This window comes from Oryzias latipes, chromosome 20 (assembly GCF_053564925.1).
Source record: "Oryzias latipes strain Hd-rR chromosome 20, Olatipes_Hd-rR_3.1".
In the NCBI taxonomy this organism is placed as follows: Eukaryota; Metazoa; Chordata; class Actinopteri; order Beloniformes; family Adrianichthyidae; genus Oryzias; species Oryzias latipes.
In genome coordinates, this window is record NC_136256.1 from 4,098,050 (window position 1) to 4,112,486 (window position 14,437).

Sequence of the window (14,437 nt, forward strand, 5' to 3'; positions counted from 1 at the left end):
TAAGTTGTAGAACGTGTTTTTGAACTTTTGTTTTGTGGCAAGATGGCAGTCCCATGATGAGAAAAGACAAACATGTTTACATTTTCATAAACTGCTGCAGAGTCTAGATCGGGTAAGCTGAATCCTTCTACACTGCAGAGCCATTTTGATCAGTTTGTCACTGACTCCACAAAGTCTGACTTCACCTATTAGAAAAACAAATCACTGATTTGTATGAATGTTATTGTTACTATTATAATAAATATAAATGAACATTTCTTTTTTGCATAAATAAAACAAGCAATAAGACAAAACAGCCTTTTTTTCAAAATATGAAAATAGTTTATATCTTTTGACAAAAAAAGAGGCCCTGTGTCACACCGGATTATCTTAATGCAGCAAATATTTTGATTTAGTGTCCCGTCAGCACTAATGTAAAAAAACACAGTTTATTTTACTGTTGGTGGAGCATCTCTGCCAGGAATGTGTGATTCTGGCAGAATTACAAATGTTCCATCTGATAAACCAAAAGCACATCAGAGCCAATTTTGGCGACCCTTGCTGTATTTTTCTAACCATAAGGCATTTTTAAAATCCTTGAATTTATTCACCAAAAATAGAAAATCTGCTTTATAACCCGCTGTGCCTTAATTCTGGTTGTGTTTACTGACCTCCAATGAATTTCATGTGGTACACGGCACACAAAAATCTGTTAAAATGTTTTGGTTCAACTTGTGATATGTACTGTCCTTCAATTGTTTGCAAATAAGTTGTATAAAGTTTGAGTTAGTTGACTTTACTTATATATTTTTACAGTTACTTTTTAAAATCAAAAACATTTTGTTTTTCCTTCCAGAGAGCCACGACTAAAGGAGCCTGACCCCTGGTCCACATGAAGCTGTTCAGCTTTAAAAATCTTTCTTTTCAGACTGTGGACTGAGAGTCAAAGGTCCTGGATAAAGTATGTAATTTCCAATGGGATCAGTAATGTTTGTTCTAAACCTTTGGTTAACCAGATCTCATGGACTCTAAATAGTCAGTAGGTACTGCATGGGAGGATCACTCACTTGGGTTTTCTACACAGTTTTCCAGATATTTGTATGACTCGTCATTGTGATTAAAGCAGCACATATGATAGGAATGATTAAGTCAGTAGCTGGCTTTGGGGCATTTATCTATCATGTACCTTTAAGGACAGAACAATGCCAGTATATATGACCTACTTTAACTTTTCAATTCCTCTTGACAACATTGATTGGTCCAGGTATCACATCATGTGCGTGTAAAGCATGTAGTCTTCTATTTGACCGTAAATGACAACAGATGTGTCGAAACATGTTCTAAGAACCGGGCGGGGTCACATGGTGAATAACGGAGGTTTGAAGTCCCATTTTTTGTCCATAGCAGGCTTCCATACAGGAGCGCGCCGCTATTCCCTCTATCACCGCGGAGGTGTGCGTTCCGCGTGCTCGAGCCTCTGGGGGGTGTGGAGGGGGAAGGGGCGTCTCTGACAGCAGCGCAGCCTCCTCGCAGGCCCCTCCCGGGAAGCGCGCCGCGGCTCCGACACACGGACGGTCGGTCGGACTCGGTGAGCCTCTGCTGCCGCGCGCCTCTCTCCGCCTCTGAGCGCGCGCGTCGCCCCGTATTTTGCTCCGGTGTTCGGATCGCAGTGGGGTGGGGGTGGGGGGCTCCTCTGTAGGAGCAGCATGTATTAAGCTGTGGAGCTGCGTTTGCCCCCTTCCCGCAGCGCTCCGTCAGGACGAGCATCGCTAGCACCGGGATTATCTGGATCTTTTTGGGGAGGGTGGGTGGGGGTTGACTCAGGCCTGCCTCAGAGGAGCGTGCGCCCCCCACCTCCCCCCGCCGCCCCGCACCTCCCGGTCGATGGTCCTTGAGGAACTGGGAGCACCATGGCGAGCGACTCCCCCGCGCGGAGTCTGGATGAGATAGACCTGTCTGCACTGAGGGTAAATGTCTGTGTGCGCGTGCAACACCTGTCCTCGCGCCCTTCTGTGCCTCAGCTACGCGCGTGCATGGATCACACAATGACTGTGTGTGTATCTGTGTGTGTGTGGCGCTCTTCCACTGTGTACATTGATTGATAAAATTAAGTGGGATGTGAGCGCGCGCGCGCGCGCAGCTTCTTCATCCTTATTATTTTTATCCCAACAACTGGGACGTGACGTAACGAGGCCCCGAGCCGGCCGTCAGACCGCATGCGTTATGTGGGGCAGATGTTGAGTTTCATGTGCATGTCACATTAAGGCGCTTGTAGACGCTTCAAAATCGCGCGTGCGTGTCATTTTCGATCGCACGCACACGCACACACCGGCAGTAATAACCGCAGCACGAGCGAGTTCCGCCATTTCATGATGTTGTGGCGACAGCATTTTCGTGCCTGTTTGTGCGCGTGCGTTTGTGTGCCCATCGTAATGAGTGGCATGGGGGAAGATGCAGTGCAGGAATGCGTGTGCGCACGTGTCCGAGGCCTGTGATGCTTCACACACAGGTGGGAAGTTCCAGCCAGGTAGGTAAACAGCTGGTAGAGGACACGCACGCTGTGCACGCTCGTACTTGTCTAGAGTTTGTTGTGAGCCCCAAATGAAAGAGTACCATCAGCAGGATGTCATCCTCCTCCCAGGAAGATTCTGAGGGGGACAACAAATGGACACAACATTTGAAATGTTTTAAAGTGATGAAACCTTCAGTTTGCGTTTGGCTCCAATTTTAATGTGTCACTTCAAACACGGGGGGGGGGGGGGGGGTCTTTCTTTGTCATGTGACATATTTCCAATGGAAAATGCTCCAGAACATCAAACTCTGACTGTTTTTTCCAACAGTTTTGTTTAAAAAGTGCTCTTAACATCACTTGAAAAAACAAACTGTGACCCATTTACATTTGAGAGCCCTGCAGAACTATTCCAGCCACTTGAAACAGCTAATTCTTAAAAAAACAGCTGGGTTTACACCAGTGAAGAAAGTCAAATCGTAATTAAAAGTATAGTGTTTTCCGGAGTATAAACTGCGGGAGCAAAAAAATAAACGCCAGTCTGGAATATAAGTCGCACTAGTAGGAGAAAATTGCACAATTTCTGAACAAATTGGCCAAGCCCGGCATAATGCCGCACACCTTGATCAGGTGTGTTCTGTCAATCAGAAACTGGGCTGATTCAATCCAGCTAATCAACATCTACTGAAGCAGCACTAACTGCAAAACCAACAGGGCCAACAGGAACAGGGTTGGTGACCCCTAAACTAGATACTCCCATTGGAGAAGCTATCGTCAAGGTTTTAGCCTCATCGCTACATGGAATCATTGTCTGTATGTCTCAATTTATTAACTAAACCTGATTAAGAGATCAGGTTTGGTTTTTTATTTTTGAAGAGTTCTACGAAAGCTTTGGTAATCATGTTTCCATGTCTAGGTTCATGAGATCATTCAGTCTTTTTTTCTCTGGAGTCATAGTTACTATCTACTGTGGGAGCTGTGTCTGAATGACGGGGCTGTTCTCCTGTCTATGTGACTCAATTTGATGAGAAATATAATAAAGGTCAGCAGGAAAACAATCAAAATCTGTTTGTTTTGGATGTCACTTCTTCTTCTTCTTTGTTGCTTCCAATCGTACAAATGGATACACACAACTACAGTGCCTTCTAGCTGTTGTAAGCGGGAAACATCCACTAGAGGCCAACTGGTTGTTAGTGGGAAAATAATGAATATATGAGCCTTTTTATGTTAGAAAAAAAAAATCACAAAAAAGTCGTTCTTGAGTATAAGTCGCATCCCTGGCCAAACTATGAAAATAAAAAAGGCAGCCTATACTCTGGAAAATATGGTACAAACAACTAGTGGGGGATAGAAAGCAAGCAAATCTTTAATGTAAAAGTGAAGGTGAGATCTTTGTGCTGTTTCTATTTAAAAAATAAATGACTAATTTCAGCGACTGTGAGCTCAGGGTTCTCTGTTGGAGGACTAAGGGCTCAGTTGTCCAAGAAAACTCACCGATCTATTCAGCAGCTGTGAAAGTGTGAAAATCTATGAACATGCACACACATTAGATACATTAGAGTTTTGTTCTATGTCATCTGTCTAGTGTCTATTTTGTGTTTTCAGTGTGTTTGAAGAAAGTGTTTAGGCTGGATGTAATGGAGGGACAGCAGAGAGTTAGTCAGGTCAGCTCAATCATTCAATCCTACTCATTGGATCTGCTGATGGGCTTGCCTTTGACAGAGTTAAAAAGCTAGTTAGGTTAGTGTTGTGAGTTCTGCATCTTTGCTGCCACCTTTTGTGTGAGCCGATCGATCTTGTGCATTGGATAATGACTCTTAAGTGATCATTAGAAGAACCATAAATGTCTCTTTCAAGGCTTCTGGTGTGATGTCCGTTAGTACACCACTAAAGATTGGGTTGTGCCGGCCCTATAGTGTGTCCCTGTTTTACACTGACGCCACTACCATATTTTCATTTAGCCTGTTTTAGGGTCTATAACTGAAATGATATAAGAACTGGGCGGCCATGGTGCAGAGGTAGCGCGGTGGACCTGTGATCGGAATATTGCAGTTCAAAGCATCCTTGGGCAAAACCCTTAACCCCACATTACTCCTGGTAGTTATAGATTGGCGCAGTGAAGCCGCTACCAGTGTGTGAATGTGTGTGTGGGTGAATAGGACCGGGACTGATAAGCGATTTGGGCCTTTTAACAAGGTAGTAAAGTACCATTTTGTGGCAAGACACCATTGCTGTATTTGTATTTAAACATGACTTCATCTTGCTGTCAGCCTCCATCTCTTTGGTTTGACAAATTTAAACAGACTTTGCATCTTTTATGAAGCATGCGAAGGTTTTCTCCAGGCACTCCGGCTTCTTCCAACAGTCTAAAAAGTGTGAATGTGTGATTGTGTGGCTCTTTGACAGACTGCCGACCTGTTCGGGATGTACCCCGCCTTTGCCTAACACTAGCTGGGATTGGCTCCAGCAACCCACGACCCCAAAAGGGATTCATGGGGTTTACAAGATGGTTGGATGGATTTTTTACCAGATTAGCAGCACCATAAGGAGGCGGGAAATACGTTTAGGTTTCCCTTATTTGCTGCTAAAATTCTGTTATTTGGGGTTAGTGTATTCATTCTTACCAAAGGGAGTAACAAAACCCCTTTTTTTCTAGTGGAATGATCATGGTGGATATCAACAAATTTGAATATCCACCAGAGCACAAGTGTAGACGCCAGACCTCTACATGCCATCTTCCAAGTAATTCTGGTCTTGTAGCTTCTTGTTGGCAAAAACACCTGATCCATTTAATAAGTAGCAGGCAGATATGAGTTCACCAAAAATCTGGTATTTGAATAAACTGCTTCATGTTGAGAAGAAAGAGCTTGTAATGATGTATACACTCGATTCCTGTGCTTTGTTTGTCCTGTCTGCGTTCTCTCTGAATGCTCTGGCTGCTGACACAATAGGAAGTCTCACTCATGTAGCACTGCAGCCTTTGAGAGCAAGCCAGCACACCGAGCAGCAAAGAGCTAATTCTAGACAATGCTGTCTTGCTGTGGAAAATGAAAAACCTTCACTGCAACAGAGTCAAGAACGTGCGTTAGTGAATTTCTGAAAACCTTTTTTATGCACAAGTGAGCTGTACCTGCTGAGCGGCGGTCAAGTCAGAACATGATGGAGTGGGTGGGACTGCATGTCTGTGAGGTCTGTGAGAGTCTGCATCTGTAACACACTCAGCATACAGACAGGAACGTGTGAGGAAAGTCTGGACATGATGTTCACTGTAACACGAGAACTGCCTGTCTCCCCGGCTAACAGGAAAAACACAAATTAAGTCACCGTGTACACAGCAAAAGGAAACTCTCCAGTTTGATGTAAAATATTGTGAAACTACCCTCACTTCCTGGTGAAATTGTCTCCTCAGAATGAGCTGTTCTTGGTTCGAGTGGACATTCGAGTGTGTCAGAGCGTACGTGCTTTGATATGGGCTTTTACAGACTACAGTATTAATAGCTGTTTGAATGTGACACAGGGTGATAACCTTCACAGTGATTCATTCAAGAGGAAGAGGAGTATTTGTGAGGAAAAATCTTAAATATCAACAGCCAGGGTGTTTGATTGTAAACTGCACAGTTTGTCACACGTAGATGTGATGACATCTACGAATGACCTGAATCTCCTCCAAGAAATTCACCTTTTTGATGAGCAATGAGTTAGAATGTTACGTATAATCAGCCTTTTGAAGACACACCCCCCTTCAATAAGAAGAGGGGAAAATCAGAGCACTGCACCAGAATATGTTTGACTCCCAAAGAATATTCAATGAAGCTGCTGGTATCTGTCCTTTCTCTGCTCCGACATGCTTTGGTAAACCGTGTTGAGGCTGACTTGCAGTGGTCCACCATGGTCCATGGTGCACTCTAGTGGACTGTGGTTCTGTACAGATCTGCTTTGACCACGATGTAACAACATGGAAAGTACAAGGTTCTCTACTACAGGGGCTTTCTTACTTTCCATTTGTGGGTGGTGATAAACCAACAAAAGCAGAGCTTGCGGTCTTGCTGAATGGGATTAAAACATTGGCATCCATGTTCAGGCCCAGATTGTTGAGGTCTATTTAAGAGTGAGCCTGGTAGAAGTCAACATCATTAAACTGCAGATTCGTATGGTGTGGATCTGTTGGATCTGCTGAAGTTTTTTTGTGATTTTTGTTGTTGTTGCCTAGACTTTGGATTACTACCAATAGGGTAAGTTGATGCCTTAACTCTTTTTGTAGCAGGGCTGTACCATATAACTGTCTTATGAACAGGTTCCTAATAAAGTGATATTGAAGTTAATATGTTTTATATAAATTGACCTGAAGATGAAGTGACGGACAGCTGCCGCATGCTCCTGACTTGCTGTGAACTTTTAAATTTTCAAGATTTCTTGGTTTCTGCTTTCCCGACAGTTTCACTACTCACAAAAGTCATAGTCTAGAACTCCAGGAGTTTGATTTTTACCCTCTGTGGTCAATTGTAGGACTTCATGCTGCTAACCCAGATATAACTATGACAGATTCAAAATAATCTTATAATTAACGTGTGGACACATGTTAATGTTTGTACGTGATCTTAATGTTTAGTCCTTTGTTTGCTTTTGCTTTCTTTATAATCTGACTTAGATTAACTGATGTAAACTCTAAACCAGATAATACATTTTTTACCACAAAGGGAAGTTTGTTGATCTTGAAATCTAGTTTTATTATTTGGATTAGGAGTTTTGAGGTTAATTTATATAACTTGGGTTCCTTTTATTTGTGTTTCATACTGTGGAGGAAAAATAAAACTATACTTTCCTGTTAAAAAAAAACAGGTGTATAACTGTACCTGAATATTCATTGTGCGATGCTGCATTGCTACAATGACCCTAACATTTCTGAGTAAGAATATCAGAAAGCAGTAGAATATATATATAGCTTCATTTAATAGTTACAAATGTGCTGCACAGAACGGAGTAAATCACTATTTTTTATATATATACTCACTGGCTACTTTATTAGGCACACCTGTCCAACTGCTCAATAACACAAATTTCCAATCAGCCAATCACATCGCAGCAGCTCAATGCATTTAGGCATGTAGACATGGCAGAGACAATCTGCTGCAGTTCAAACTGAGCATCAGAATGGAGAAGAAAGCTGATTCAAGTGACTTTGAACATGACATAGTGGTTGGTGCCAGACGGGCTAGTCTGAGGATTTCTGAAACTGCTGATCTACTGGGATTTTCACCCACAACCATCTCTAGGGTTTACAGAGAATGGTCCCAAAAAGGGAAAATATCCAGTGAGCAGAGGTTCTGTGGGCGGAAATGCCGTGTTGATGCCAGAGGAGAATGACCAGACTGGCTCTAGCTGATAGAAAGACAACAGGAACTCAAAGAACCACTGGTTCCAACCGAGGCCTGCAGAAGAGCATCTCTGAACGCAAAACACATCCAACCTTGAGGCTGATGGGCTACAGCAGCAAAAGCTACAGCAGCAAAAGTCAGCTAAGAACAGGAAACTGAGACTACAATTCACAAAGCCTCACCAAAACTGGACAATAGAAGATTGGAAAAACGTTGTCTGGTCTGATGAGTATCTTTCTGCTGCCACATTCGGATGGTAGAGCCAGAATTCAACAAACATTAAGCATGGATCCATTCTGCCTTGTATCAATGGTTCAGGCCGGTGGTGGTGGTGTCATGATGTGGGGGATATATTGGGATACTTTAGACCCCTTAGTACCAATTGAGCATGGTTCCAACGCCAAAGCCTACCTGAGCATTGTTGCTGGCCATGTCGATCACGTTATGACCACAGTGTTCCATCTTCTGATGGCCACTTCCAGCAGGATAAGGCGCCATGTCATTTTGTTCCCTTTTATTGGACGATACCCATCGATCGATGATCGATAGATAAAGATATATATGTATGATAGACTCAGTGAACAAAATCATTTCTCTCTTTTAAACTACTAACATTAATTTGAGCTAAACGTGCTAAAAGCAGCCTTTTTTTCTCAGACTGAAAAACCCATCACTCCTGTAGTGAGAGTTTGACGAAATGAACATTTTATTAAATAAAAAGGAAAATGCTGTAAATGCCAGTAATTGCTGCAATTAGAATGCATTTAGTCTATAAAAAAAGCTTTGACAGATTGACTGAGCTAAACAAACATGTTGGATGTAATTGAACCTATCAAAAATGTATCATTGATAAATGTAACATAACAACATATATTTCTGAGATCTCACAATTAGTTATTATTCATAGAGTGGTCTGCCTGTCCTTTTAGATGCCAGGTTAGATAGCATTACTGCCTCCCATACAAAGGTATGACAGGCAATGAACTCCAGAACAAAGAACAGCTTCCATTTTAATCCTATTTTCTAAGATTATCTTGAAATATCTTTTAAACATATGTAGCCAAAAAAGTTTTTTTTTGGTGAATCATATTTGTAATGAAGTTCAAATATAAAGAGGAAGATTTGCAGAAATCCAGACACCTAAACTTTATTATTCTTTATAACAAACTTTGCATTTTAAAATCTGTTTAAGTTTTGTTAGATAGGCAGAATCAGTGTGTGTCTTTGGTGTGTAGTTGTATGATTGGTAAAGCTATAACTGGTAAACTGGTGTGTGTTCTTGTATGTATGCATTTGCACAACAGATTCAGCCCATGAGAAATGAATGCTCACCTGTTTGACCTTGAATTCAAAGAAACACAGCTTTTTATGCTAATCCCTTTCAGAATAGAGCACTGCATTATCCCCCTGAGCCTTTTGCACACACATACAGACCATAATACTCAGCACACACCAGCTGGGCTCTGAATTAAGTTTTTTGATCATGGTAACAAAATTCAATATGGCTGGTAGATTCCTAAAAGCCTCTGGTTATTTTGAATTTGCACTAGACAAAGTTATTTTGTTCTATGTTTCTGTTGTACCACTGGACTGGCAAACAGCGGTTGTGGTTCAAAACCTTTCAAGAAGGGGAACCACGTACTTGGAAGGGTGTGTTCCAAAAACCAGGGAGTCACACTGCCCGGCCTCCTTGGAAAGTCTATGCCTGGGACCCGGATGAGGGGAAGAAGATGGATGGATGAATGAATGAATTCTCTCACAAGATACGTTTTTACCAAAAAGTTCTATTTTGCTTTTATCTGACAATAGCACAGGCTTTAGCAGGGGGTCACATCTGGGACTGCAGGGTTTGAGTCCCTGGCGGTGTGGTGTGTTACTGATGGTAGCCTTTGTTACTTTGGTTCCAGCTCTTAGCTGGGCCGTCACTAGGTCTCCCCGTGTGGTTCTGGGATTTTTGCTCTTCAATCTCGGATCATTTTGACCCCATGGGGTGAAATCTTGTGTGGTAGATTATGAGTGGCCTTACATTTCTTCCGTTCCCTGATAATTGCTTCCACAGTTGATTTCTTCACACCAAGCTGCTTACCTATTGCAGATTAAGTCTTCCCAGTCTGGTGCAGGGCTTCTATTTTGTTTCTGGTGTCCTTTGTCAGCTCTTTGGTCTTGGCCATAGTGGAATTTAGATTGTGACTGTTTAAGGGTGTGGACGGGTGTCTTTATGGTGATTACAGTTCAAACAGGTGATAATAATACAGATAACAGGTGATAGATAGAAGAGCTTCCTAAAGAATAAGTTAAAGGTCTGTAGGGGACAGAAATCTTGCTCATTTGTAGGTGACCAAATACGTACTTACAGAGGAAATTACAAATTATATCATTACAAATCCTACAATGTGATTTCCTAGATTCTTCCCCCCTATTTTGTCTCATAGGTAAATTGTCCGTATGATGAAAAATACAGGCCTATATCATTTTTTAGTAGGGCAAACATGCATAATTTGTGGCTGACTAAACCATTTTTTTGCCCCACTGTGTATCTGTTTTAACTATACCTTATCCCGATTCCTCATTATTAAATGTATTCAGGTTTTTTAAGAGCTTTAATCATAGCTGTGATTTTTCAGATCCTCTGAATTTGGGCCACTTCACAATCTTTCAGTTCTTTTTTTCTGTTTATTACAATTTCATGGTCTTTAGTGGTTTCTACCTAAACCTTAACACATGAGGGACACGATCAAACACCTTCTCCAAACCCACAAAACCCCTTAGTTCTTTTTTTTGCTGGCAAAGATATGACAGTCCTTACAGTAAACTAGTAAACATTAAGCATACTCTTTTTCCCCGTTTTACCTCCTGTGTCATTTTTCTCGAATACAGAACCTTTCTTTATTGCTACAGCTTTCTTTCTCTCTATTCAAAGACCTCATCATCATTTCTACCAGTTGTGATTTGTTCCTAACAACTTTCCCTCTGCACATTTACTTTGGTACATGAATGTTAGCATGCAGCCAATGAAGTCAAAGTGAAGCATTCTTGGGAAATGTGGCGATTCAGATAAAATAAGGCAAATATAATGAGGATGTGTTCCCATGCCAAAGTGTAAAAGTAAGCTCTTATTTTTACCTGCCAAACTGAGTGTTGTCATGTTGGCAGGTGTTGATTATTGGGATTCTTTAAGGCCTGTGTGTGTTTTGTTCATATGTGTCGATTTGCTCAGATCAATGATTGGATTATGTTTTAAATAAGTTTTTTTTCTAATTTTTTTGTGGATTTTCATGCTCTGTTGAACCCTTTAATGCTTAAGACTGAAAATCCCCGAATGGACTGTGCTACCGGTTTTCAATAAAAAGTAGGACAATAATGTAAAAGCTAGTGCCCTTTTCTTATATTTCTTTAAATTTTCCCTATCTTGCTGTTTTTTTAAACTACATGATATAAGAGTTTTATATCAAGTCAGGTCAAACCTATTTATAGGGCGCATTTTAAAACAGATGCTGACTAAAGTTTTTTTTTTTGGGTAGAGGTAAGATCCATAAAAAAGTACAAACACGGCAAAAACAAATACAAAAAAAATGCAATTAGAGGAAAAGGGCCAAAAAGGCAAGCAGTCTTAAATGTTTAAAAATACTATTTGGCTTTAAGTTTAACCTTAAAAGCTCAGCAGCTCAGCGGGGGAAGCACGGTTGTCCCTGAGCTTCAGTCTGCTCTTTTGAAAGACTCTTTTGGTCAGCAGACCTCAGGGACTGTGAGGAGGAGTTGTGTGAGGAAGCCAGTGGAGAAGGTCAGGGTGGGGGCGATGTAGTCTCTTTTTTGTCAACCAGTGAGCAGTTTGTCTGCAGAGGTTTGGTTTAGTAGCAAGTGGAAGAGGGATGACTAATTAATGCCAAAATGAAAGTGAATAACAACAATCGGTGCAAAATGCTATAAAAGAGGAAAACCTTGTTACTGTCTCATGCATTCTGTAAATCTGGGATGGTCTTGTTCAAGTACCTAGTGACAAGTTCGACTAAAAGAGGCAGATCAGCCATATTGTTAGAAATATAGACAATGAAGGCAGCAGGACCAGACAACACAAGGCCTTTTTTTGAAAGAATTTGCCAAGTAAGAACATGTTGAATAAGACAAGATGGGGACCTAGGATAGATCCATGTGAAACTCCAAAGAAAAATATTGGTGAAAAAGGGTGGTAAATTACCTAAGATAACTTATTTCAATAGGAAATGATTCAGTCAAGTGCACAGTCTATTGTCTGGTGGTCCACAGTATCAGTAGGATCTAGTAAAATCAAGACTGAGATTTTACCAGCATCTAGTAGGAGGAGCAGGTCTATGTAGACTTTATGCAAGAAAGAAAATACAGTTTCTACATTAGGTGTTTAATTTGAAATTTAATTTTTACATTAAAACGTTGTTGTTTGTCTAGGTAGGCATTTTTGCTGACATTTACAGAAGTATATTTCATTGGCAGAAATATTTTCCAGGTTCCATGATCGGGGTTTGGGCCGCCGAGGCACCCGCCCTCGACTGCCACCCAAACCACACCTCCGCAGGGTGGCTGGGCGCTCCCTTAGAGATAGGGTGAGAAGCTCGGTCACCCGCGGAGAGCTCGGAGTAGAACCGCTTCTCCTCCACATCGAAAGGAGCCAGCTGAGGTGGCTCGGGCATCTAGTCCGGATGCCCCCTGGACGCCTCCCTGGAGAGGTGTTCCGGGCATGTCCCACTGGGCGGAGGCCCCGGGGAAGACCCAGGACACGCTGGAGAGACTACGTCTCTCGGCTGGCCTGGGAACGTCTTGGGGTCCCCCCAGAGGAGCTGGAGGAAGTGGCTGGGGTGAGGGAAGTCTGGGCATCTCTGCTCAGTCTGCTGCCCCCGCGACCCGGTCCCGGATAAGCGGAGGAAGATGGATGGATGGATGGATGGAAATATTTTCACATTTTTTGTAACACAACAGATTTTTCCTGACAGCCTCTTACTTTCCAAAGACCAGAAGTCCAAAGAGGTTGCAGTGATTTTTTTAGAGAAAAACCATATATAAAAGACCTTTTTAAGGCTAATAGTTAGCTTAATTTGCGCCAGTTTTTATTATTCTGCACTTCCAGTTTCAAACATGATTACCGTTGACAATATGTTAGTTCTATAGCTAAAATAACAACTCAGACTGTATATGAAGGAAAACACATAATTTAGTCATAACTATAAAATTATGAAATTTTAATATTTGTTTGCTAATGTGGCACAAGCACTGCCCAAAGGACTATTTACTTCAGAATCAAAGATAAAGTTTACCATATTTTTTGCACTATAGGGCACACCAGATTTGAAGGTTTGCCATCAGTGAATGGTCTATTTTTGAAATGATGTCATGTATATGGAGCACTAAAGGCACATTAAGCGAGACAAAAGAGCCAGAGATTAGTCCGTACGTCAGTCAGACTGTGTTCACAGTAACCCCAGAACTTGTTAGTATAACGCTAAACCACATTATAAGTGATAGCCACAACTAGTTTGTTTCTGTAAAAATAACTTAAAGGTCATCATTTTACTCTTCCAATTTGTCACATTCTTTGACTTAGTAAGACACCTTTGGTAACTCATTCAGGTTTACATTTAGCATTGTTTTTTCACTGTGAGGTTGCATTACGTTTGACACTTCAGAGCTTAGACACGTCTCCCCTACACCATCTCTGTTTTCTAAGTCAAAATTTGATAAAATCTTTATATTTTCAAGCAGTTGTTAAATAGATTTCATTCTGATGTAAAGAAGCAGCTGTACCTGCAGAAAAAATGTTTCTTAAAGTCAAACTCACATAAGTCTGTTTGATTTATTAAGGTGCATCTATTAATCTATAACCCTGTCGAGTGGACCCTTATCAGTGTCTGCATCAAGTGTCTTCTTCATCATTTCAAGATTAGGAGCCCTTAAATAGAAATTACACACTAGCAGAGACCAATCATGCTTACTCTTGGGGTTTTACTGTGAGGCCTGCCTGTGTTTACCAGGCTGCCTTGTGTGAATGACATTGACTATTTTTATGTAAAATGAAGGATCTCACCAAGAATGCATGGTGAGCTGCAGGGGAGAGCAGACACGTTGGAGAGGTGAGCTTTTAAAGGAAGAACAATTGTGGTGACAAAGGAGGGCTTTTCCTTTTACTGGGTAATACTCCAGGTATGCTGTGCTCACTCAGCCTGTTAATGAGCGAGTGAAGGTCAAATTCCACAAAAAAGCCCATCTTTCTTGAGTCCAGTTGAGTATTTTGTTTCCTTATTCTCTTCTGTGTCTCTCTTTCAGGACCCGGCTGGAATCTTTGAGCTGGTGGAACTGGTGGGAAATGGCACCTATGGGCAGGTCTACAAGGTAAGGTCATCTACCCTAAAGAAAAAGGGGAAGGTAAAATCCTCAAAAAGTTATGAACCAGCAAAGCCTTCATGGTGGACGAAAAAGTCAGTGAGTTGGGGGTGAAGACTGGCATGAGGTTAAAACGCTACTCCAGATTCTCTAACTATGAAAGAAAAAACGCCATTGTGATGTGTATGCATCTGAGTTGTGATGCCTATTTTTAGTGAAGATATTT

At 41.6% G+C, this 14,437-nt stretch overlaps 1 protein-coding gene across 28 annotated transcripts in view; it reads left to right on the top strand.

The window, feature by feature from the left end:
* The first annotated feature begins 1,465 nt into the window (after positions 1–1,465).
* tnikb (TRAF2 and NCK interacting kinase b) overlaps positions 1,466–14,437 on the top strand; it is a 72,629-nt gene continuing 59,657 nt past the window's right edge. For 26 of the 28 annotated variants that reach the window (XM_023949995.2, XM_078938863.1, XM_023949997.2 and 23 more), the window contains exons 1-2: positions 1,495–1,946; positions 14,155–14,220. In XM_023949995.2, the coding sequence (XP_023805763.1) occupies positions 1,890–1,946; positions 14,155–14,220 (123 nt within the window). In that variant the 5' untranslated portion in view covers positions 1,495–1,889. Of the gene's footprint in view, positions 1,947–14,154; positions 14,221–14,437 lie in introns of all 28 variants that reach the window. The other 2 variants (XM_078938871.1, XM_078938879.1) reach the window with 1 other exon arrangement.